The sequence below is a fragment of the Lontra canadensis genome, unplaced genomic scaffold (assembly GCF_010015895.1).
Source record: "Lontra canadensis isolate GAN:19392208 unplaced genomic scaffold, GSC_riverotter_1.0 scaffold16, whole genome shotgun sequence".
NCBI classification, from domain to species: domain Eukaryota; kingdom Metazoa; phylum Chordata; class Mammalia; order Carnivora; family Mustelidae; genus Lontra; species Lontra canadensis.
The window spans coordinates 1,663,246-1,688,716 of record NW_022631010.1 but is presented as its reverse complement, the minus strand read 5'-3'; the positions used below and the strand labels follow the sequence as shown (position 1 = coordinate 1,688,716).

Below are 25,471 nucleotides of genomic sequence, written 5' to 3'. Positions count from 1 at the left end.
GAAGAGACATACACAAGAGAGATTTAGGAATAAGATTGTTCTAATAAGTCCTCCAGTCTCTACTGGCTTTTCAGTTGCAAAGCACTTGATTTGTAGAGATCTTACTGTGAGGAAACTGAAGGCACCTGCCTTTATGTCACAGAGCCAGTAGCTAGAATCCAAATCCTTAGTCTTGATAAGGTCAGTGAGTCTGAGCCCTTCCTGACTGCATCCCTGGCCTTGGGTCCCACCCAGTCTTCAATTGCTAAAGGTGCAGACCCTAAGTCTCTGCCCTTTTCTCAGCCCTTTGCTATTTGTGCCCTTCCTCACCTGTTGCTACTCAACTGCTAGGGCTTCTTAATGAGACTCCCTTCTAATGATATATTTTTTAGGAATAGGGTAAGAGGATATATTTTTGGCTCTGCATTTTCCCCAGGATCATTTGCCATAAAATGATGGACTTTTAAGATGTCAGAGTGAGAAGAGTCCTTAGCAGACATCAGGTTTACAGAGAAACCCTTTATAATTACGAAATTGAGGCCCAGCAAGGGTCAGTAAGTAATATGCCCAGGGTCACACAGTGAATTAGCAGGTCTCCTGACTCTCAGCTTGGTGTCCTTTCTTCTGAGCTTTATGTTGTTTCATAAGTGACCACCTGTTCCACTTGACTAACATTCCGTACCTGGATGTCAGGCTTCTTGTGTCTCCTTGTATCTCGTTCTTTTGAGATAGGCAGACCTATGTGTGTTTGTACTTTGTCAGGGTATAATTTTCATACATATGGTGAGCTTGTGTCAAGTTTTGTTTAACTCATGAGTATGGAAACTAGAAGGAGAATAGCTGAGAAATGGGATTTCGTGTTAGTGGATAAAAGGATTGCTGAAATTAGATTGCTAAATTAGATTCAAAATTGATTAATGTCCTAATGAAAATGTAAAGTTTGGCGTTATCTTCTCTGCTTAGATGTGCACCTTCTCTGTTTTGTACATGTTTACCTCTAACTTTGCAGTTTCAAAACATTTGGGCTCTAACCATTTGTTGAATGTTAAGTCAAACAAAATTCCATTCTCCAAAAGTATCAGATGAGCATTAGATGACTCTGAGATGTATATTAAAAAATGTACTGGGGCGCCTGGGTGGCTCAGCGGGTTAAGCCTCTGTCTTTGGCCCAGGTCATGATCTCAGGTCCTGGGATGGAGCCCTGCATCGGGCTCTCTGCTCAGCAGGGAGCCTGCTTCCTCCTCTGTCTCTCTGCCGGCCTCTCCACCTACTTGTAATCTCTGTCGAATAAATAAATAAAATCTTTAAAAAATAAAAATAAAAAATGTTCTGACAAGACTTTAAAAGGTCACACAGTCATCTTTTTGCCTTGTTTCTAAGTTTTGGATAATTTTCCTTAACCTACCACCACTGAAAATTACCAGAACCTCTTGTATTAAAGCTAGTTAGAGCTGTCCCAACCCAGGAAGGCACCTTTCTGCTCAGGGCACAGACCCTACTTCCTTGCTGAAGCTTCTGGTAGCAGCCATCAGCAAGATCTTGAACTCTCTCCTAAAATTCTACTCACTGGCTTGGAGCTTGGCCTTTGCTGTTCCTAGATTTGCTTCTTCCTCTGGTCAAGGAGGCTCTTAACCTTGCTTCTGGTTTCCCTCAGGGCCATCTTGGATGCAAAGATAATTACATTTCCATCTGGAGGAAGTTTTGAGCACCGAGTTCTATTAGGGTAAAGTAAGTAACTGCTTTCATTATGTGGTTTTGTCTCTGAACATGTTGCCCATCTTCTCATTGTTACCAACTAAGGGCCAAATCTTAATCCTCTCTCACTGGGACTATTTTAATTGTCAATTAACTCCTCTCCCCACCTCCAGTCTTTGCCTCTGAAGTCTAAATTCTTTTCCCTCTCCATAGGTTTCAAAATACATTTCTTATTCCTATCACTTCTGCTCCTAAAACCTCTAGTAGAATAAATCCAATCTCCTTAGAATGTCATTCAAAGCTCTGCAAAGACTCTTTCTTTCTTTCCAGCCGCCTCTCTATCCCCCTCTTCCTCAGGCTCTTTGTTCCAAAGGAGTTCATACTAGTAAGTAGAAATCTTAAGGAAACCAGCTTTTGGACAGTGTGAAGGAAGCCTGCTAGAGTCTACCGAAGAAAGTTTGAAAGTGTTCTTAGTTGTGGTGCCATGTAAACACCCAGTTTGATAAACATTTGTGGCGGACACAGGCATACAGGTCCTCAGGAGAAGGCAGATGCATGGTCAGGGTCTTTGGAGCCCATAATTGATTAAAGAGGACAGGCAGGTAAGGTAAATAGACTGTAGTGACGATCACTGTAATGGAAGCATATACTTGTAGAACTCTTACTGTGCAGTGCTTTGGGAAGATGGAGAGGGAGGACACTAACTGCCTGAGAGATCAATGGGGGTTTCACAGGACTTCAAAGATGAGGTCTTTGACAGTTGTGAAAGAAGTATTGGTAATTGTGAACAGGCATCTGCAGCTTCTAAGCAATGAGACATTGAGGACAAAGACACAGAAACTTACATGTATATCTCAGAGAAGGGTAAGAGAAGGGTAAATGGTCCAGTGTAGCCAGATTAGAGGATTTCAGGAATGGAGTGTGGTTAGGGTTAAAGTTAACAGTAAATTGGCTAAACTGTGTGAAGTCTGACATTCCAGTTAAGGAAATGTGTGTGTGTGTGTGTGTGTGTGTGTGTGTGTGTGTGTGTGTATGTGTGTGTGTGTTGTTTCATACATAGCATGTGATAATTATCTTTGAATTAGGTGATATGCATTTGTCTATTTGTGCATGTGTGTAGCTGTGTGTTAGGGTGTGTGTATTACATTTGGAGATAATTTGTGAAGATCCACTGAGGCAAAGTGAACATTAAAAAATGGACCCAGAAGGACAGATTAGACATAATCTTACTTGGGTTTGAACTTCTGAGATGTTCTCCAGTTCACAGGCCCATATGTTAATCATTGCATGCCAGAATTGGACTTTCAGGACCAGTGGTTCATCCATCCAATCAGTTCTCTATTCATCAGATGCCTGATTATACTCTTGGAGATGGGATACAGTAGTGAACAAAACAGATTGTCTTCATGGAACTTGTCGTAGTGGGGGAGACAGAAAATGAGTAAATCATTAGTTAGTCTCACATTTTGTATGTGTTATGAAGAAAGATAAGCAGGAGTAAAAGGTTAGAAAATGGCCAGGAATCCTTTTTTGAGGAAGATCATTTTTAGCTGATAGAAGAGCAAGTGAAAAGTCCCCAGGGTAAGAGCATGTTTGTAGAAAAACTAGAAGGCACACAGTATGGCTGGAGCAGCACCCTGAAGGGGAGAGAAGCAGATCATCAGGTTGGAGAGGGAACACCTGAGGCCAGAACATACAGGGCCCTGAGGTGCATTTGTCCAGTGAGAAAATGAGGCTGACTAATCAATAGCCAAGGCCATACAGCAAGTTATCAGCAAGGCCAGGATTGCTCCCGTCCTGGTTCAGCTTTCCTGCCTTTGCCTCCCTGCTATCTTCTGGTTTTGACCCAAGATTAATTTGGATCTCATGTAATCCCTTCCTTCTCCCTTCCCTCACTCAGCTCTCTTTCTCTCCTCTTATGCCTGGGGTTCCTGTCACACCATTGTGGTGTTTCATTTCAGGCTACTTTTCTTTATCACATAATAAGCATTTCCCAGGCCCACCTTTGCACACGTGACATGGTAATAGCATGTTAATAGCATGATTCCTGGAAATCAAAGCTAGGGAGGTCCTTGGACACTTTTAAAAAGATATTTATTTGTTTGTTTGTTTGACAGAGATCACAAGTAGGCAGAGAGGCAGGCAGAGGGGAAAGCAGAGCCTGATGCGGGGCTTGATCCCAGGACCCTGAGATCATGACCTGAGCCGAAGGCAGAGGCTTAACAACTGAGACACCCTGGTGCCCCCCTTTTTTATTTCAACCGCCTAATATTAAAAACCCAGAGAAGACAGGTGATTTGCCTAAGGCCACCTATCTGGTTAGTGGCAGAGCTTGATTTCCTTTGCCACTCAGTCCCTGGCTTTTTATTTTCTGCATGCTGCCTCCCTTTCTTAGTGTCGAACAAAAGGGAATTAGGTTGTGACCCATGTAGTTGGCAAGAGCAGCTAGCATTTAATGGCTCTCTGCTGTGTGCCCTTACCTTAGCTTTTTTATTTGGTCTTTGTCATGTGAATTTACTATTCTGGCCAGTGTCTTTGAACTACCGTGCTTTGCAAAGACAGCATGTTGCTAAATTCTGCACCCATGTTCATGATATCCCCACGCTTGAATAAGCAAGCAGCCTGCTCTTTTTTTTTTTTTTTTTTTTTTTTTTTTGACAAATCAACAGTTTCTTTTATTCATCCTCCTCCTCCTCCTCCTCCTCCTCCTCCTCCTTTTCCTCCTCCTCATCTTCTTCATCTTCCTCTTCCACCTTTTTCCGGGCAACTTTGGCGGGACCCTTCGCGCCATCAAACTTTCCTTTAGACTTATAGTCGGCGACATCCTTCTCGTACTTCTCCTTCAGCTTCGCTGCCTTATTGTTGTAAGGTTGCTTCTCAGCGTCACTTAAGTTATTCCACATCTCGCCCAGCTTCTTTGCCACGTCTCCAATGGAGATACCAGGGTTTGTGGATTTGATCTTGGGGCGGAATTCGGAACAGAACAGGAAGAATCCAGACGGTGGCCTTTTGGGGGCATTAGGGTCCTTCTTCTTCTTGCCTCCCTTAGCTGGTCCATAATCCTTCATCTCCCGGTCGTAGTGCACTTTGTCTGCCTTTGCCATTTCATCGAATTTAGATTTCTCCTTCCCAGACATAGTCTTCCACCTCTCAGAGCACTTCTTGGAAAATTCTGCAAAATTGACAGGGACTTCTGGGTTTTTCTTCTTGTGTTCTTCTCTGCATGTCTGCACAAAGAAGGCATAAGCAGACATCTTGCCCTTTGGTTTCTTGGGATCACCTTTAGCCATCCTGACTGGTCTCAAGCAGCCTGCTCTTATCCTTCAGTCTTTATCCAGGCTTGTCTTTGAAGTCCAGCCCTAGTCTTATCTCCAGAGAAGCAATGTGGAAAGAGCATAGCGTTTGGAGTTGGGTATATATGGATTTGAATTCCAGCTTGGCACACACTGGGACAAAGTAATCTTGGATAAGTTACTTGACCCTTGAGAGCAATTTTCTTATCTATAAAATGGGGATGTTAATACCTGCTTAATGGAGTCATTAGAAAGATTATTTACGGTATTATATGTGTACCCCTCAAGGATTCTGTAAAGAGAAACTTACTCTTCCTCTATGGTGCATCCTGTATGCTCTCCCTTTTTTCTGTTACCTAATAGCTAACACTCAGGGGTTTTCCGTGTGCCAGGCACTGTCCTGAGTACTTTAAAAAAAATAATTATAGTACATGAATCTATAATTCTCTCAAAGTAAAAAAAAATGTAGAAAGCATTAATCTCATTTTTTTCTATTTGTATTCTTTTTGTGTGTATGGATAGATGGTCAGGTTAAGATTCAGAGTATGCCTGTGTTATGGTGTTGCTGTTTTCTATCGGTGTAAACTTGGATAAGACTCTTGACCTCACTCTTAAATGTTTCTTTCACGAGAGCTCTAAGATTTCCTCCTGTAACCATTTGGAAACCTGATGTGCTTACCTGCTCATCTTGGAAAATGTGTTGATGATGGAGCAGTAGTAACTGGGCTGGCCCTATATGACTTGAAGAGGACCAGATGGGGAGGCAGAGAACTGGGAGCCATTAGATCAAGGATTGGCAACTCCTCTCAAATCAAATAAATCAAAAGATTTCTAGAGTAGGAGCCTTGGTGGTGGTGACTGTGCTTGGATTATGTTCTGAGGATAAGGGGATTGCCGGTTTCATTGACTGAGAGGACCAGCAATGCCTAGCCACCCTTGCTTGTGCCTAGACAAAAGACAGTGTATTGGTGGCAAGCATCCCAGCATGGCTGTGGCTTCTCACAGACATTTCTGCCATTCATGACATCAGCCCCTGACTTTTCCCCCTGGAAAGGGTTGCTGTGGTTTGATAGAAAGAGCCCAGTCTCTGGAGTCACATAGATAAGAGTTCAGATCCCTGTCTGCCAATTGCTAATTGTGTTTTTTAGTCTAATTCTTACTTTACCTTCAGAGCCTCAGTTTCCCTGTCTGTAAAATAGTGCTAATGATACAGTTTTGGTGGTGTGAGGATTCAGAATACTTAGGTAGAAAGGTGTCCCACAATACCTTATACTGAGCAAATGGCAAGTTGATCTGTTGCGATTACCTTTGTGAAGACCAGTGTCTTCAGGCGGTGGCTTTAAAGTCCAGGGTGGCTCTGATTCTCTGACTACCTCCCCATCCCCACGTGCCCCCCCAGAAATGCCCTGGATCCCTCCTTTCCTTCCTCAGGTTCTGGCCCCAGAAATATTGGGCAAGAAGGAGCCTCTTAGGCTAGTCTCTGACTCCCCAGGCAGTATAGCTGAGTAAGCAGGATTGTTACAGAGCAGACAGAGGATCAGGGCAGGTAGCTCAGGTGGCAGCTGATGAACAAAAAGGCTTCTCTCTGTTCCCAATAAATTGGTCCTTGGGGATCCTAGCTTTGAAATTCTAATTGACACAGGAAGGAAAAGATTCATTAGGCTCTGGACTCATTAAAATGCTCTGCTGCTTACCTACGATTTATTCTTGGCACTTTATCAGGAGGAATTAAGTAAACCAACGGGTTGGAGGCTGCTGACAGTGAAGTCTGCTTGTGGAATGGGGATGTTGGGCTTCCCATATTATGGAGCACACAGTTGGCCTCCAAATTTCCTAGGATTTAGCATGAGTCTAAGGCTGGTATGCTGTCGGTGCTGAAAGGACCTTTCGAGATGATTAATAGATAGTAATAGCTTACTTATGGATCATCCAAAGAAGGACTGGGGCTTGCTCAAGATCACTGAACACAGTAGTGGTAGAGCTAGAATTAAGAGTCGGTTAGGTTTCTTGACCTCCAGGCCAGTAAGCTTTCCTTGCATCACCTTTGGATTTCTAGAGCCAGTATTAGATTGATTCTGGTATTTACTTTGAGGAGATATTTTTGACACATTTGTGTGCCAGGATTCTGTGATAAACAAAAGTCACAGGAGGAAAACCTGACCCAGTATTAGATTAGAAAGGCCTCCAAATCTGAGGGGTGACTGGGAATTAGCTTAGCAAAGAAGCAGAGGAAGAGTATTTTAAAGCTGGGAGACTAGCACATACAAAGGCCCAAAGATTCTCCAGGAATGGAAAGTTGAGTCTTGCTAGAATGGGAGAATTGAAGACGAGAGGAGTTGTTGAGTCAAATCTGTGAGGTTTAGGCCACTTTCTCTTTGGTTATAAGAACCCTAGATTAGGCATCCTGGGTTCTGGACGTGTTTCTGCTACCATTGTTGGTTATCTTTAAGGCAACATTTAACATCTTTTAGGTGTGCCATGCTGACCATCGAAATATAAAAGTGCATAAGATGGTTGTAGTCCTGTCTCAGAGATACGTCAGTTTAATGAGGCAAACAGACTAATAAACAACTCCTATAATCAAAGGAATTTATTATAATAATATAATATTATAATAAATGAAAAGAATTTATTCCTCTGCTGCAGGAAGCTGGAGTAGAGCTGAATGTTACTGTCAGTATTTTGACTATCTCACCTGTCAGGCGGTGATAACCACTCATCTGTGTGGCTCATGAGCTGATGGGAAGACAACTTTGTAATAACTGGCATTTGTGTGGCAGTGTGTGGGTTACAAAATACTTTTCCACCATTAATTAATTAATCTTAACTATAATCATCACTTTGGAAACTTCCCCCTGATTTACAGATGAGGAAACTAAAACAGATATTAAGGCCTATTCATGGTTTCACAGCTTTTGTTTAATAAAAGCTAGGATTATGAATTATGAATATTAATAATTATTATTACAGTAAATCTGAATAAACTTTTGAAAGTAGAAAGATGGCAACCTTTCTATCCCCTGTTTGTTTAGCACATTTCCCTCTTCCATCACAAGAAATGCAAAGAACATCTCCACTGTGAGAAAGGCAGACTAAGTTGGTTGGGGAGAAAGAAAGGGAGCTTATTTCAGGTCTTTCCCAGATTGGGCTCTGAATTTTTAAGACCTTATTTCCCAGTGTCAGTTTCTGCTGTTCCGTGTCATGCCAGTTACAGAGTGTGTCTCAACCATTATCTAATTAGCTGCACATACCATCTTATGGGGGTAGATAGAGCCTGCTGTACGGATGGGTAAACTGAAGGCCATAGAAGTTAAGAGTTTATTGAATTATTTACAAGGACTGGAATCCAGGGCTCCTGACACCAGATAGGTACTCTTTTTTTTTTTTTAAAGATTTTATTTATTGATTTGACAGAGAGAGATCACAAGTAGACAGAGAGGCAGGCAGAGAGAGAGAGAGGGAAGCAGGCTCCCTGCTGAGCAGAGAGCCCGATGCGGGACTCGATCCCAGGACCCTGAGATCATGACCTGAGCCGAAGGCAGCGGCTTAACCCACTGAGCCACCCAGGCGCCCACCAAACAGGTACTCTTAAATTATAGAAGGTAGGCTCCTTTGATTCATTTCATACAATTCTTTTATTTTATTTTATTTTTTAAAAGATTTTTATTTACTTATTTGACAGAGACAGCAAGAGTGGGGAACACAAACAGGGGAAGTGGGAGAGGGAGAAGCAGGCTTCCCACCAAGCAGGGAGCCCGATGTGGGGCTTGATCTCAGGACCCCAGGATCATGACCTGAATTGAAGGCAGATGCTTAACAACTGAGCCACCCAGGTGCCCCATTAATTTCATATAATTCTTGAATATACCCCATGAGTCAGAGACTTCATTATACAGGGGAGCCTCTGGTTAGGCTCAAAACATCTTGGTCCAGTGCTTTCCTTAAGAGCGGGGACTTCTGTTATTTATTTCTCTGTCCCCAGCCCGGGCCCAGTGCCAAGAATGCTTTGCTATTGGTTTTGGCCTTAGTCCACCAGAAGCTGGAGGGAGCAGATGGCCATAGCAGTGTGGATCATGAGGGTGTGATCCCAGGCAGGGCTAGAGGATGAGTTGAGAGCCCTACATCCATATACAGCTGCATGTGTCCCTAGGCCCCTGCCCAAGGTAGTTTTCTATCCCAGCCCAAAGTGAAGCTCCCATCTCCCTTCACCCCACCACCTCTCTCTCCCATACACACACATACTTGCTGGTCTCCTGGATATATTTCATACAAAGGCTTCTAGGACCTGCCGTTCCAAATGACCCTGTGGACCTATTTTTCCCCCAGAATGTTCTAAAATGAGGTTAAGGAGTCTTGTCCCACAGCTATTCTCTGTCCATTGGCCTCCTACCAGGCTCCTACCTATGCTGCTGCCTTTACTACTGACTACTTAAGCAGATTTGCTGCTTGATGTGACTTTGACAAACACTAAATCATTAGTCATTACTGAGAAATAACATGTTTCCTATTTATCTGAAGTCTTGATTTATTTTTTATTTTTAAATTTTATTATTATTATTATTTCATTATCCAAAATCTTACCTGGAAAATTCTAAGGAGCACTGTGGGGTCGTGAGCGACTGGGATTAGGGCGGTTGACTTCCATGATGGAAAGCATAATAACCTCAGGTACCTTACAAATCATGGAGGGAAATACCAACATTTATTCAGTGTTTCAAGTGCCCCTCACATTCATGTCTTTATACATTACAGAGCTCTTTCATGCATGTTACTGCCTTTGAGTCTTAGAGAAACTCTGTGAGGGAAGCAGTGCAAGGATTACCATTCCCACTTGATAGTTGAGACCAGGGAAGGCTTGTGACTGATAGTCACTAAACAGAAGGAAGACTTGAGAGACCAGTAGTGCTGGGTTTGAAATCTGGTGCTCACCATTTGCTAGCTGCATAACCAGGCAGGTTACTTAGCCTCTCCAGTCCTCCGTTTCCTTCTCTGTAATAGGATAATAGTATTTATGTCTTATGGTTATCTAAGGATTAAATGGTGTAATGAATGAGAAAATGCCAAGAGCGTATAGAACAAGTATTAGAAGCTCGGTAACTGCAGGTTTTCCATCTCAGTGTTTTAAGTTCTTATATTCTGAGTTTTTGAAAATTAGTACTCTCTTTACATCAAAATGAGCTATATGCCATACATTTCTATTAACCAAGGTTTCATTTAAGTGCCTTACTGGGTTAAGAAAGAGAACTGAATTAGTGGGAAGCAGGGGTGCTGGGGCATACTGGCTAAGTACCTCTGATACAAACTGTAGTGGGTTAGAGTGGATAGAGATACCAGAGGTCTGTCCTAGTGTGTCTTTCTCAGAGGAGATGTTAATAAGCTGGGAGAAGTCAGACCAAAAAAGGCAAAGCACATTTCTTTCCTGCTGACTTCTTAGAGCCCTAGCGTGCATGGGACTCGGCAGAGCAGTGTGTTGGGGGGAGATGGAGTACACCAGCTTTCCTATTTGTATTTGACCTCAGAGCCCCTTATGTGAGGAACTGTCATTAACATCTTGAGGAACACTGCTCTTCCATGAAGAGTTCATGCATCACTGAGCTGATCTAATTTCTCTGTTTTCTGGCTGAGGTAATTGAGGTCTGTAACCAAGTTTCCAGAGCCACTCCACAGTGGAATCAAGTTCAGGATGCCTGACTCCCTTTTGGGCCACACTACTATTTGTAGTCCACCATTCTTCCTCTTCTGGCCAACAAATCATAAAATTATGGAGGATTCTGCAGACCAGTAATCAGAGTCTTGTCAGAGCGTAAAGCTTTCGGTTTTGATGTATTTATCCCAGTAAACAGAAAGATTAGGAAACAACAGGCTTAATAGCCAACAAATGTTTCCAAACAGTTGAAGGACCAGGGGTTGGATCACTAGCTCAATGTCTGGAAAGGTTCCTCTAATCCAAAACGTTTTATTTTATTTATTTATTTATTTTTAAAGGATCTTTAATTTTTATTTATTTGACAGAGATGACAAGTAGGCAGGCAGAGAGAGGAGGAAGCAGGTTCCCCGCTGAGCAAAGAGCCCGACATGGGGCTTGATCCTAGGACCCTGGGCAGAGGGCAGAGGCTTTAACCCACTGAGCCACCCAGGTGCCCCAAATCCAAAACGTTTTAAAGTCTGTTCTTTCCTTCCTTCTTTCCTTCCTTTCTTCCTTTCTTTCTTTTTTAAAAAATATTTATTTACTTGAGGAAGAGAGAGAGTGAGAGCATGAGAGGGGAGAAGGTCAGGGAGAAGCAGACTCCCCGTGGATCTGGGAGCCTGATGCAGGACTTGATCCTGGCTCTCCAGAATAATGACCTGAGCTGAAGGCAATCGCTTAACCAACTTAGCCACCGAGGCGCCCCTTAAAGTCTATTCTTTAAGAAGTTTCCATTGCATCCAAGGGCTCATTTGAGAGGCTCACAGTTGAGTTCTCAGTGATGAGCCCACTGACACCAGTAACTATGGGGAAGATTTCAAGACGGGTTTGAAGAGAATGTGCCAAATTTCTGTTCCTCCATCGCAATCTCCACCACAGAGTTTAGCAGTAGAAATCTGCTGCTGGGTTTCTGTCTAGACCGTGGCAGAGGGAGTTGTCCTTGACATTTAGCGGGCACTATCCTTGCATTTTGCTAAGCTTTGTAGTTAAGATCTAGTTAAAAACATCGCCTTTGCATTTGCAAAGTTGTGCAGTAGACTTTTCAGACCACATCTGATACTCAAAACAATTCTGTGACAGAGGTTATCTTCTACCTGTGTATAAGTATGCCAAGACTCAGAAGGGATAGTGACTTGTCTAATGTTTGACAGCAAATTAGTGATATATTCATGGTTGTATTATAGGTCCCTAGTGCAAGTCTGACATAGTAGATACTCAAGAAGTATTTATTAGATGAAAAATTAGTATATTCTCAGGAATGAACTTCCCGTCTTCAAACTCTTTGATCAGTGTTCTTTCCAGCAAGCCAGCATGGTAGGACTCAGTAGTTGGGCTTACTCAGTGTTGCCAGATAATTCAGAGAGGGAGGGCTGGGTTCATTGGTGACAAGGATGGAGGTTGCTAGCCTTTGCTACTCTTCACTTGATGAGGAACTTCTAATTTTCCCATGGAAAGCCCAGATTCAGCAGGCTCTGGGCTGCAGCTTCAACCTCCCAACCCCCACCCCTTTTTAAAATTAATATCTGCACCTAATGGTGGGGCTCAAACTCATGACCCTGAGATTAAGAGTTGGAGCCAGCCAGGCGCCCGTCAACCTCTCTTTAGAGCCTCTGCTACCTGTAGTCTGCTGAACACAGTGGTCCCCAGCTTCTTGCTCTGTCTCTCCTTTGTTTTCGCTCCCATCACTGTCTTATCCGTTTTTCTGCCTTCCTGGTGGGTGAGGAACTTGGGCTCATCTCGTGAACACCAGCTGTACAGTTTACTTTTATTTTTTAATTTTTAAGATTTTACTTATTTATTCATGAGAGTCGGAGAGAGCCAGAGGTGAGATGTGAGACTCAATCCCAGGACTCTGGGATTATGGTCTGAGGCAAAGACAGCTGCTTCATCAGCTGAACCACTCAGGCGCCCTGTACAGTTTACTTTTGCCCTGTTGGGAGCACTGGGAAACCATTTACTGAAACAGCATTCACCTAGGATTCTTTTACCTCTTTATTAGCAGAAATTCACTGAGCATCTACTGGCTGCCAGGGCAGTGCCAGAGGCTCGGATTGCAAAGATTAATGGAAGAGTCTCTGTCTTCAGGGAATTCAGAGTCTCCTGGAGAGAGACAGGTGTGTGAATACAAAAGTGCAGCAAATGTTGCTGCAGCAGAGATCTGTAGAGGATATTGGGTTCCAGAGGAGGAAATGACTGGATCTGCTTGGGGGATGGGAAACAAAGGCTTTTCTGAGGAGTTTTCATCAGGGGCATCACATCAGTGGATTTGTGCTCAGAGAACTCCTCCTTGCCCTAGCCTTTGTCACCAAATCAGAAATTGGCTCTGGTCCTGCTTTACTGATGAAGCAATCTCTTTCTTAACCTTACTCACCAAGAAGAGTATGATATTTGGAACAGTGGGGCCAATAGTACTTTAATTTAGGAAATTCCTGAATGCTGAACTCGATGATGCATGATCTCATTGAATTCTCACAACAACCTTTTGGGGAAGATACTGTAATATTATTTCCATTTATAAATGAAAAAATTAAGACCCAGAGAGGTTAAGTCATTTATCCAGGATCATATGGCAAAGCTAGGATGTGAGCCCAGGTTGTCTTAACTCCACAAAGTCATTCTTCTGAAGGGCCTCAGAAAGGGTTCTTGTGACCTTCCTATAATTCTTACCTCAAAGACTTGTACAAATGAGAAGTTAAATACTTAGCAGTGCATCTGTTACATAATCAGTTAATATATCATAATGATAATTTATTTATTACATTATATAACAGACTTTTCTAAAGGCTCGGGTGGATTAGGCCCTTACAGAAAGGCCACCTTTCTCTTTCTCCGGACTCTCTTGGCTGTGTTCTCTATACTGCCTGCTTCTTTAAGAGGCATGGACGATGGGGGTGGCAGGGGCAGTGGTACATGAAGTTCACTTCAGCAGATACTCCCTGAGCTCCCACTCTGGGCTAGGGCCTATCCTGAAAGGCAGAGGGGATGCAGAAATGAAAGAATGTGGTCCTTGCCATCAGTAATTCCCAGTCAGTGTAGGAGAGGAGATAACACAGAAACAGACCATTTTAATACAGTTTTGTAAGATGGATGTTAGCCAGCACATCAGATCCCACTGCTCATGGCTCATACCACAACTAGCAGGGTAAGAATGACTATTACATTAATTGTTGAAATAATCATCCTATTAATATCCTTGTCTTCATTAAAGCAGCTGTTATTAATGTAGAAAGTAGGTAATACCTTAGAGAAAGGTCAGCAGCTGCTCAAAGGAGACTTTTAACATGCTCAATTGGAAAAACCTATTTTATTTTTTATGGTGAGCGGGGAGTGGGGCGAGGGGGGAGATGGTGTTCCAAAACTGCCAGCAGAGCTGAGGGAGTCCTTGGCTTGAGGAATGTACAGTGGGGAAGGATTTATGTTCCTCAGGCCTCCCCCCAGCCACCCTGTGTGCTTCTTAGTTATCACAGACTTTATAGCTTCTTATACCCGGGCATATTTTTTTTTGTTTGGCAGAATGAGCAAGAAGCGGGAGGTAGCTTTCTGAGGCAGGACATCTGCCAAGAGAGGCAGTGACCGAGCATCTGCTGAGGCTGGCAGGGGCTGTGCCAGGGCAGCAAGGGCACTATGAGTTGTGTTTATTATTGCATGAGATACCTCTACTTAATCGATCCATGAGCATTATTGGAGTTCCTGCCATGTATCTAATAATATGCTAGGTGATGTGAAAAGTACCCCAAAAGTTTTATGGTGCTTGGTGAGAGAAGAGAGATACATGAGACAAAAAGGAATCAACACTGATGGGATGTTCAGGGGGTTGACTTATGTGGCTCAGACTCTCAAGAGCTGTAGGGACTCAGGAGTGCCTCCTTACTGAACACTGTCCTGCATGTGACATAGGAGTGGGTGGTGGCTTACTGAAGTCTAGGTTCTTCAGGGGCCTGCAAGGCTGTTTCTAACCTGGCCTCTGCCAGGCCCTCTGCTTTCTTTGCCTTCCAGCTAAACCACAGTACATATTATTGTTCCCTGAATTTGGAAACTCTGTTTAGCTACCAGCTTTGCTCATGTTCCTCTTTCCTAAATGTTCTCTCTCTCATTTTTGTATGGGCTGACTTTACCTCATCCCTCTGGACAGGATCAGAACTTCATTTTTTTTGTTGTTTTTTTTTTTAAAGATTTTATTTGTTTATTTGGCAGACGGAGATCACAAGTAGGCAGAGAGGGAGGAAGGGAAGCAGGCTCCTCTCTGCTCCTCTCTGCTGAGCAGAGAGCCCGATGCGGGGCTCGATCCCAGGACTCTGAGACCATGACCTGAGCTGAAGGCAGAGGCTTAACCCACTGAGCCACCCAGGTGCCCCCAGAACTTCCTTTTTTAAAAGATTTTTTATTTATGTGTTTGACAGAGAGAGCCTGAGAGAGGGAACACAAACAGGGAGTGGGAGAGAGAGAAGCAGGCTTCCCGCTGAGCAGGGATCCTGATGTGAGGCTGGATCCCAGGACCCTAGGATCATGACCTGAGCCAAAGGCAGATGCTTAACAACTGAGTCACCCAGGCGCCTCAGGATCAGAACTCCTGATGAGTCCTTTTGGACTTCTCTCACTTCTCTCCTGTCCTGTGAGTTCCTAAGTCTTCTTGTCATAGCCCTTATCAAGATGAAATTTAAGTTCTGGTTTTTCTGAGCTCTCTACCACTGGACTGTGAATTCTCTGTACTTTGTTCATCTATACTTTGTATAGTGTCTGGCAGTAATATGTGCAAAATAAATGGTTTTCTGATAAATGAGCAGATAAATAACTTTCAGCATATTATGCCTCTGCCTAGGAACCTATATAACTTCTTTGTGGCATTTAAAACCCTATAGACTCAAAAACTAATAAACACAGGACATTGTTATCTTCACATATACATGAAAACAACAATGAGGATTTGGCTTTTTCTTCCTAATTAACCCACACTTCTCCATCCTCCCACTGCCCCCACATTGTAATACACAGTTCTGGTAAGGTTGCCCTGAAAGTGGCGTTCACACGGTGCCTGGGTGGCTCAGTCAGTAAAGCATCCGCCTTCAGGTTGGGTTCTGATCTTAGGGTCCTGGGATCAAGCCAGGAGTCCACTTCCTGCTCAGTGGGAGGTCTGCTTCTTCCTCTGACCTTCACCCCCCTTATGCTGTCTTGCTTTCCCTCTCTTTCTTTCTCTAATAAAATCTTAAAAAAAGGAAAAAGAGAAAGTGGCATTCATTGGCGATAGCAGTATAAATTGGTACAGCATTTTTGGAAAGCAATTAGGCAGTGTATCTCAGGAGCCTTAAAAGTGTTCATACATTTTGACACAGTAATTCTGCTTCTGGGAATCTGTCCTAAGGAAATAATCAAATATATAGAATAAACTTTACCTTTGATAATGTTATTTTTATAATCATGAGAAATTGGGAGAAGCATAAATGATCACCTGACTACAACCAGTCTAAACTATAATAAGTTCACTCAGGAGAAAACTATGAGTTACTAAAAACAGTAGTCCTAAAAAATGGGGCTTATTGAAAACTATGCAGCAATGAAGACAAATATGTTATAACCTCTATATGTTATAATGTTAATTGAAAAATTAGGCTACAAAATTGGATAAATGATTTAACTCTGAATTCCAAATATAATGCAAAAGGAAAAACACTGGAAGGAACTATACCAGGATGCTGATAGGAGTTCCATCCTAGAGAGGAATAGGGGTTTAGGTGATTTCTTATGGTAATTTTCAAAAAATAAACACACTAAATAGTACAAATATCCAAATTATTGGCCAAGAATTTTAAAATAATAAAGCAAAACTTTAATTTCAGTTTTAAGCAAAGGAGTGATATGGTGATATTATTCCAGTGACTGTGTGGAGGATGAATTCAGGGAGTGGTAATAGGAGTGGAAGCAGGGCTACATTCTAAAAATCTTTAGGAGGCCAAATTAGCATACCTTGGTTTACTATGTGAATGAGAGGATGGATGATTCAGTATATGGGTGCAGTATATGCCTAGTACAGAACATTGGCTCAGGGAGTTTCATGATTTGTCCAAGGTTACAGGGCTAATAAGTAGGTTATAATATACATGCACTACCTGAATTTAAATCCTGGTCTTTCTGTTACATTGCCCATGCTTTTACTCCACAGCTGAGACCTCTATTAATGTTTTGGGTAAACTTGTTTTTGTTTTTGTTTTTTTTTTTTTAACCAGCTATTGGAGTGTAGAAACTTCTTTAGTGTAGTATCTCTTTTTTGAGGAGAAAGGGACCAGAAAGGGTTAGTTAACTCTTTCTGAGGTGATGACAGGGGAAAAGACCAAAGATACCACAGTTGCTTCTGTCATCATGAGTTGAACAGACTAGTTTAGAAGTTCGTTAGGTATTGGCATATTATGCTTGCTGTCTTGGGGGCTTCCCCTCCCACCCCAAGTTCTTGTGGTTCCTTGGTTGGCTTGTGCTTGATGTACGTGGCATCAGTGCCTCTTGAGCTTAGGTATGCAAATGTGTGCCATATTACATGCAAACAAACACCGTGATCATTATGCCAAGTTTATTAATGATGGTGCTGCTGTGAGGGTGTAAGCGGTCAGATTGACAGCCTCCGGCAGGGGACACCATCTAAGCAGCTCCCTGAAAGGAAGGGTTTGTCTGAGCTAAATGATGCCCTGTCCCCATACTTGTCCCATATAGCCTTGTCCAAGAAAAGGTGGTTTTAGACTTTCTGTACTTTGAAGTCTGATACCCAGCCCTTCAGAAGTACTCAGTTCATGTCGACTTGCTCACTGTAGGACCATGGGCAATTGACTTTGCCTTTCTAAAGTGGGGTTTACTCATTTGTAAAGTGTGTGTATGACCTACAACCCCTTAGAGTATTGTTGTGTTTGGATTTGATAACCTTAACTCATGAAGGGGCTTCTAAGCCACATTAAAGGAGTTGAACTTGAATCTTGGTGGTGGGAAGGCACAGAAGAGTTTTAAACAGGAGGTGGCAGGAACACACTTGCTTTATCACTCAAGAGACGGCTGCTTAGTGATGTTTATAGAGTTAATTTGTTACCAGAGGGACAAAGGCAGAGTGGCTATGACTGTGACATCACTCTCAGTGGACCCCTTTGGTCCAAAGATACGGAACTGTGGGGTCATGCTTAGAGTGAGCTCTAAGATGCGTTTAGATCGGCATCTTGGAGAGAGGTCAGGTTTCTTCCCTTCTGTCTGAAAGTAGGAAATTAGAAAAACATACATATGTCAGTTCGTGTGCTGTCTTCAGGATCAAGCTTTTTTGGGGCCATGAGGGGTAGAATTCAGTATTTCAAGGAAAGATTGTTGTAATGAGCAAAATACTGATTCCACATGAAAGGATTTTAATCAACTGTCCTTACACCTGAGGGGCGCAGTGCTCGGCTGAAGTGCCAGGTCGTGCACCGTCTACACCCTGCCTCCAGCCGCCTGGCTTCCTGCCCAGGCCCCTCTGTCTAGGAAGACCTGCAGCAGCAGTCCATCCATGCAGTACTCCTGTCCATAGTTAGGAAGCACATCTCATGTAAAAGAGTACACTTCCATATGTTATCTCTGTTGACCCTCACAACAGCCTGCATTGCAAGTGTGTAGAGCAGGGATTTTTATCCCATTTTGCATATGGGAACCTTGAACCTCGGAGAGGTGAAGTGCCTTCCCGAGTTCACACAGCTAGTGGATGTGGAATTCAGGAGCCAGGGCTCCACAGGCAAACAGAAATCCAATGCTGGTAATCCCCTATTGCTGTTTTAACTTATTGCAGGCCCTCTCTTGAGATGTGTTAGCCCTCCCTCTCTGTGTTCCTCATATCCCTTACTACTTCTGAGGTAGGCTGGAAAATGGGGATAATATACATGCACTGCCATGGCACAGCCTTCTGCAGCCTCATTCAGAATAGAGTAGCCACAGGATGTGGAGGTTACATTAGAGACACAGAACAATGAGCAGCAGGTAGAGGTTTCTTGCACTATCAGGCCCTGGGGCCCTGTTGCTCAGAAGAGAAGCTTAACCTGCCTTCTGGGTCCTTAAGATACAGAGAGGCCTTTTGAAATCTTTGCTTAGGGAGGGGCTTCTTCCTGACCCGCTTCTCAAGTTGTATTCTCTTGCAGGGCGTGGGGGTGGGAGGGATGCTGCTTTACTCATTTATTCATACACCTTTTTTTTTTTTAAAGATTTATTTGAGAGAGAGAGTGCGCATGAATGGGAGGGGCAGAGGGAGTGGGAGAGAGAATCTCAAGCAGACCACACTGAGCACAGAGCCTGACTTGGGACTTGATCCCAAGACCCCAAGATCATGACCTTAGCCAGTATCAGAGTCTGATGCTTAAGCAACTGTGCCACCCAAGTGCCCCTCATTCAGCACTTAATGAGTGCCTACTCCTATAATTCCTTTTAAGTTCAAGACACGTTTCCAAATACTAGTGTTTTGGTGACACACCTGAAGAGATTATTGTATCTACAGTGCTAGTGTTCTTCATCGGGTGACATTATCACAGCAGACTCTACCATTTTGCTTTAATACTCACAAGGAGGAGTTCTTGCAGGTTCCAGCAATAACAACAGTGGCAGCAGTAGCTAATATTTGCATACTTTGTAATGTGCCAGACACTGTTCTTAGCACATTAAATTTTACTCTTCAGCAACCCCAGAGATACTTATTGCTGTCCCCGTTTTACAGATGAGATAACTGAAGCATTAAGAACTTAAGACACTACCCAAAGGTCATCTCACACAGCTAGTTCAATGACAGAATGAAGGCGTTTTGGCCTCAGAGGCTGCTCTCTCGACCAGATTACATGGCTTCTTATGTGGGAATAAACATGCAGGTTTTGGCTCCTGCTTGGTGACAAGCCCCTCCTCACAGCAGCAGGTTAATACTCCTCTCTACACCATATCCTATGAGCTACTCTACTTTGGTTTATGCTGAAAGGTAGCACGACATAGGCTCAGAACAGAAAGTTTTGTAAGGTGATGAGAGTTTGGCCATACAACTGGAAAATTTCAAGGTATACCGTGGTGTCTTGGCTGTTTACCTGCTTCAGCCAGTCATACTCTTGGGTATATGGTGGCATTGGGAGAATGAATCTTTCCGTCTTATTTTTTAAGAAACTCCCTAGGCAAGGGAAGACTGCTCTGTAGCTGCCATGATAATAAGACTGTGAAAGGTACAACATGCCTCCCCTTCCTGGCTAGTTTCCTAATGTCATCTAGTATCAGGGAGAGAAGCTCCAGAAGTACCAGCCTCTTCAGGAATATATTCTCCTCTCAGATCCCCAGGCCTCAGGAAAGTACTTCCTGGCATTCTCAGACAGCCTAGATCATCTTCCCTTGCAGGATATAGCATGACCAAGATAAATCACCTCCTGAAGTGTTCGGTGGCAAGTCCTTGAACTTACTATCCTTGGCCTGCTTACCCTGTTCTCTCTTTCTTGAGAGAAGCAAAAAGGAAAAAGATTAGGATCATTTTATAAATCGGTCTAACACCAAAGTCTAAAAGAATTGGGCTAAAAGGACTTGAAAGAAATGAAATAAAATAACCCATTCTTTCTTTGATTTTCATAGAGGTTGATGGGAGTGGGTAATAAGAGTTGCTTAGAGCTGTGCTTCTAGAGTATAGCCCACTGAATGGATACGAGTCCGCAACTGTTGGGGGTTGTGGTAAGTCTAGAAATTGAGAGTAAGTGCCCAGAAACCAATAATTTGACATTTTTATTGTATTTTACAAATGTGTTTGTCTGTAATGGATTGGAAGTATAAAAAGCAAAACAAACAAAGTGGTTCTTCACCACACGTAGTTTAGAGAAGCGCTGGCTTATTTATTGTGACAAAGTGAAAAAGAGCTTCAGTCTTCTTGTACATAAAATGAGATGAATAATTCCTACCTCAAAGAGTTGTTTCAGGAATTACCTGATGATAAAGAACATTTTGGGATACTTAATATGTGCCTGCCGTTGTAACTTGTATTATCCTGTTTAATCCTCACCACAACTCTAAATCCCCATTTTTCTGAGACTTGGTTAAACTCAGGGGCTTGCCAGAAGTCAAACCTCTAGGAATTGTGTAGATGGGACTGGGATAGGAGCTGGCACTCTTTCTTTTTTTAAGTTGTTTTTTTTTTTTTTTTAATTAATTTAAGTAATCTCTACACCCCACAGGGGGCTGAAACAACCCCAGGATCGGGAGCTCCTCTGACCAAGCCGGCCAGGTGCTCCAGGAGCTGACACTCTGAACTATTGTGCCATGTTCTTCATGAAGAGCCTGGCACATAAGAAGGTTCCCCGTCTCCACGCCAGGCTCGCTGTCACCACTTTCTCTCTTTCACAAGACGTCTGGAGACTACTTCCTCACTCCATCCCTGGCCCTTATTTTTGTGACCTCGGGCAAGTCACTTCTTTAGACCTGAATTATCTCCTCCACCTTCAGTAGCAGGGATTATGTTTCATTCATCTTTGATCCCTCAGCATTTGCTGGACAGGGCTTGGCATATAACGAGTATTGAGAACTGAGGTAGTTGATCACACTACATGATCTGAAAAGGCCCCTTCAGTCACTCCTTTCTTTGAACACCCTACGTATCTTATCTTCTGTCCCTCCTGAGCATCCTTGTATTACCACCCTCTCCACCCGGCAGCAGGACCTTATTTCCTCGTGTCTGTTTGTCTGGGTATTCTTGATCCTGGGTACTTTGAGACCACCCACATGGTACCCATGTTTTTACTTGTTTGTGAAATATGTCTAGGATAAACCCACTGAGGATAACACAAGTGAGGGATAGTAAGGGCTGGCTCACAAAATCAGAAACATGCTCTTCTCCATGCTTACCAGTGGGGCCTGGGCCGAGGGTAACCCTGCTGGCAGTGCTGCCAGGGCTGAATAATGGTCGCAGCTTGGAACAGGGTTTTCCATGAGCTCCACCGGGATCTCCAGTAATTGGAACATGGCACCTTCCGACTCATAATGGATGGCAGAACGAGAGGGCATTTGTCACTGCCTGACTTCCCTGCGGGAAAGAGGCTCATAAGTCACAGCTGACAGACCCTTTGATGACTTTTAAACTTCATTTACAGAAAAGAATAGCTATAATCAACCAACAGCAAGCAGTGACTAATCTTGCCACATTATCACTGTGAGGAGCCGGCCCCTTAGTAGGAAGGGGGTGGGGGGCCATTCTCCAAGCTCACAGCAAGTGCTTACTGGCTCTTGGACGTGAGAGTATGCCCTCAGCAAGACCCCATGCATTTATGCCCAAAGGATCAGAAGGTGTTAAAAGCTGACCTTCTGGCAGGTACAGGGTACGCTTAGCATGGAAGCCATTTTCGGCCAAGGTTAGAGCACCAGCTCTGGTCTCAAATAGACTGATCTGCAGCTCTGCCATTTCCTGGCTTGTGTAAGACAAAGCTCTGACCCTTAGGCTCCTAATCTGTGAAATGAGCACAGTACACACCATCACCTACCCCCACAGCAGAAGAAAAGTGCTCAGCAAGTGTTGGTAATGATTATCACAGTCACATGGTTAGCCCTGAAAGGGCCCTTTGTGGTCAAGTGCTCCCGAGCCTGAGGTCATGTAGCCCAGCAGCAGTAAAGCCAGTTCAGTCTTCCTATGGGAAGAGGTCAGGTCAGTGGGAGCAATCTAGTGGAGTAGGAAGAGCACAGGCTTTAGAACTAGATAAGCTTTAGGGTCTTTTCATTCCTAATCATGCCACTTAACTGTGGACAAATTATTTAAACTCTCTCTGAGCTTCAGTTTCTCCATCTGAAGAACGATTGGGTTTTGGTCAGGATTATGAGAGATTATGCCTATAAAACTTCCAACACAGTGCCTAGTATAAAGCTGCTGCATATTGAATTGTGTATTCCCTTTTTGTTCTTCCTCAAGACAGGAATTAGTATGCAGCTATCAAGGAAGAGGAGGCAGCACTGAAGAAATTCTCTTACTTCAAACATTTATTTCCAGCCCTACCCTGCATATGCTTGGAGGAGGGAGGGCAGAGCAGGGAGCAGAAAGGAGAAAGGGGGGGCATGTTTTGTACATTGCTACCACACACAGTTCCTCCTGTCAGGCATAGCCTCTCCCCACATCACCACCCAGTTGGAATTCACCTTAAACATAGTCTCTTTTTGTCGAGCCTTCTATAGTGCTCCTTCCCATTCTCTGATATCCTGGACTGGCGGCTTCTGGGGCAGTGGATTCCAGAGCCCAGGGCACATGTGCTTTGTGGTCCTAGTGGATGTCCCCTTGATGTACTGGGAGTTTTTGAGATCAGGTACTCGACCAGTTGCTGGATGAATGAGTTGGCCCAGTGAGTATTTGGATAGCTATAATTATGATGGATGGGTAGGTAGTGTTTGGATGACTTCCTTTGACAAAAAGAGGTTGACAGTTGTTTTTGCGTCCCTAACTGTAATTTAGTATGGGGGGTTGAAGGCCCAGGGTTGTATTTACCCGGTGCTTGCTGCCTGTTCCTCCATAGCTAGAAGGGCTGCTTGTCATCAGTGTTAACTAAGCCTCAGCCTGAGGCTACAGTCGGGTAGAGTTAAGGTGCAAGAGAGAGGGAAGATAGGAGATATATACCCAGGTACTCTGTGGGGAGAGGTGAAAGAGGCCCCCAGCCCTGCTTCTGCTTTGGGGTCTCCCCTCAGTGCCTATCAGATGCTGATACCAATGATACAGTATGGGAATAGAAATCTCATGGTACAGCTGAGGAGTGAGTCACTGGCTGAGAAGGCCTGACACCCTGCCCAGCTCCTTAGAGTAGTGCCTGTCAAATCAGGCATGGGTTGGGGGCACCTTTATGAAATTTCTAGATTGGGTTCCAGACACTAGGACAAGGGAGAGAGTGTATGTAGGCCCTCTACCTCTGACTCCCCTATTCTTAGGCAGAGTATGGAGCACTGGAAGATGATTAGGATAAAGAACAGAGGGCTGAAATGTGAATGATCTAGAATTTTCATTGGGCCCAGGGCATTTGAGTTTCTTATGTAAATACCTACTGGTCCCAGGCATTGTATCAGGCACTTTATAGCCGTTATCTCTAATCCTAATCGTGGGCATCGGTATAATTCCCATTTTGCAATTGAAGAATCTGAGACTTAATTTAAGGGATATGTCCCAAGTTTACATCTCCTATTTTCTACTGTTTGAGGTGCATTTCCCCCTTTGCTGTTAGGAAACAGTTAAGAAACAGGTTCCTGGAAGGTGGGCTTTGTTGAAAAGGAATTAGAAGACAAGGCCTGTGAGTACTCTTTCCCAGCATCTCCTCAGTGCCAGCACCGAGGGGAATATTTAGGAAATGTTTGTTGACTGAGTGAAGGGGATAGGAATTGGGTAGTAATAACTACAGTCCTCTATCCTTTTAGAATATGTTACAGAGGCAACAGAGCACTTTCACATTGATTAGCCCATTTGATCTTATATCCAATCTGAAAGGTAATCAGGACAAAGATTATTCCTGTTTTCAGAAGCAACATGATAAGGCTCAGAGAAATGGTGTGACCTGTTGCAGGTCACACATCAGAGCTCAGGCCAGGCCTGCTGAACCTGTAGCCTGGACCCCTCACCCCTACAACCCTCCTCCCCACTATTAACATATTGGGGGCTAGAGTTTCTCAGGGAAGTGGGAATTGTCAGGAACTAAAGAGCATTCCTTGGGAAATTAGTCCTGTCTGGCCAGTAATGATCATTTGGGCAATGCTAATGAGCTGGGGCCTGGTGAGTTTAATGAGATTAATAGATGTTCTGTCATCCTTGGCCGCCTGTTAACCAGGAGCCTCTGGACCAAGGAGGCCCTGGGCACTGATCAGTCTAATTGCTTGGCTTTCTCCAGAAATAGCCTCACCATCACTGGTATTTATTTTCCTTCAAAACGACCCAATATCTGTAGAGTTAGCTAAGGGCAGAGGTCTGGCCACAGCTCGTGTGATCCTCATCTGCACGTTAGAGAATAAGGCCAGAGCTTTTGAGCAGGACTGGCCTAGACAGAGGCTTTAAATAGTCACTGGGGGGCATCAGGACTAAGAGCAGCTTCTCTTCTTTTGAAATTGGTGTTTTTAAGAAGAAGAGATCCAGCGTCAGGGAGGAACTACAGAGTTGGGGCAGTGGGCATTCTGATAGCTAAGTGCCTCAGAGGTCATGCTGAAGACTAGACTCGAACCTGATAGCCAGAGCTGGGAGGGTGAAAGGATTGACGTGGCAGAGCCAGAGGCCTGGGACAGTTGCTGAAATGGTGTGCAGAAGCCTGGATTCAAGTCCCTTAGCTACTCCCTTTACTAGGTTGGATAGCCTGCAGTAAGTCACTTACCTTGCTGATCCCTCAGCTTTTCATCTATTAGATGAGACTGACAGTGTCTGGATCAAGAATAGAAACTGGTTTTGTTCACGAAAATCCTGTTCAGGGGCGCCTGGGTGGCTCAGTGGGTTAAAGCCTCTGCCTTCAGCTCAGGTCATGATCTCAGGATCCTGGGATTGAGCCCCACATCGGGCTCTCTGCTCAGCAGGGGTCCTGCTTCCTCCTGGCCTCACCGAGTCTTCCTTCCCATATTTAAAATACCTCCTCACAGGGCTGTTGTATTAGATAAGGTTGGATATATAAAGTCTGACACTGAGTAATTAGAGGCTCTTCTTAACCTTGATGGTTCTCTGAGGGGTCTCATTTACCCAGAGTTCAGGGGCAGTCATACCTTTTAGCGTTTTTCTACCTTTAGAAAGCCTTGTCACTTTACCACATGTTCAGGCTGGCTCTTGGTTTCTAAAACATAGCTTCCATCTAAAATGTTTCAGCTGAGAAAAACGATTTGT

The 25,471-nt window shown here is 43.7% G+C and overlaps 2 protein-coding genes across 5 annotated transcripts in view; one reads left to right on the top strand and one right to left on the bottom strand.

Moving 5' to 3' along the window:
* The window catches only part of RALY (RALY heterogeneous nuclear ribonucleoprotein), an 80,793-nt gene that overhangs the window by 43,696 nt on the left and 11,626 nt on the right, over positions 1-25,471 (top strand). The window contains exon 1 of one of the 4 annotated variants that reach the window (XM_032858864.1): positions 23,867-23,909. The exons of the other annotated variants lie outside the window; for them this stretch is intronic. The gene's annotated coding sequence lies outside the window, so the exon portion shown is untranslated. Of the gene's footprint in view, positions 1-23,866; positions 23,910-25,471 lie in introns of those variants that run through there. 4 annotated transcript variants of the gene reach the window in all.
* On the bottom strand, positions 4,350-4,974 carry LOC116868500 (high mobility group protein B3-like). The gene has a single exon (XM_032858866.1). The coding sequence runs from the start codon at positions 4,962-4,964 to the stop codon at positions 4,350-4,352; it is 615 nt and encodes a 204-aa protein (XP_032714757.1). The 5' UTR covers positions 4,965-4,974.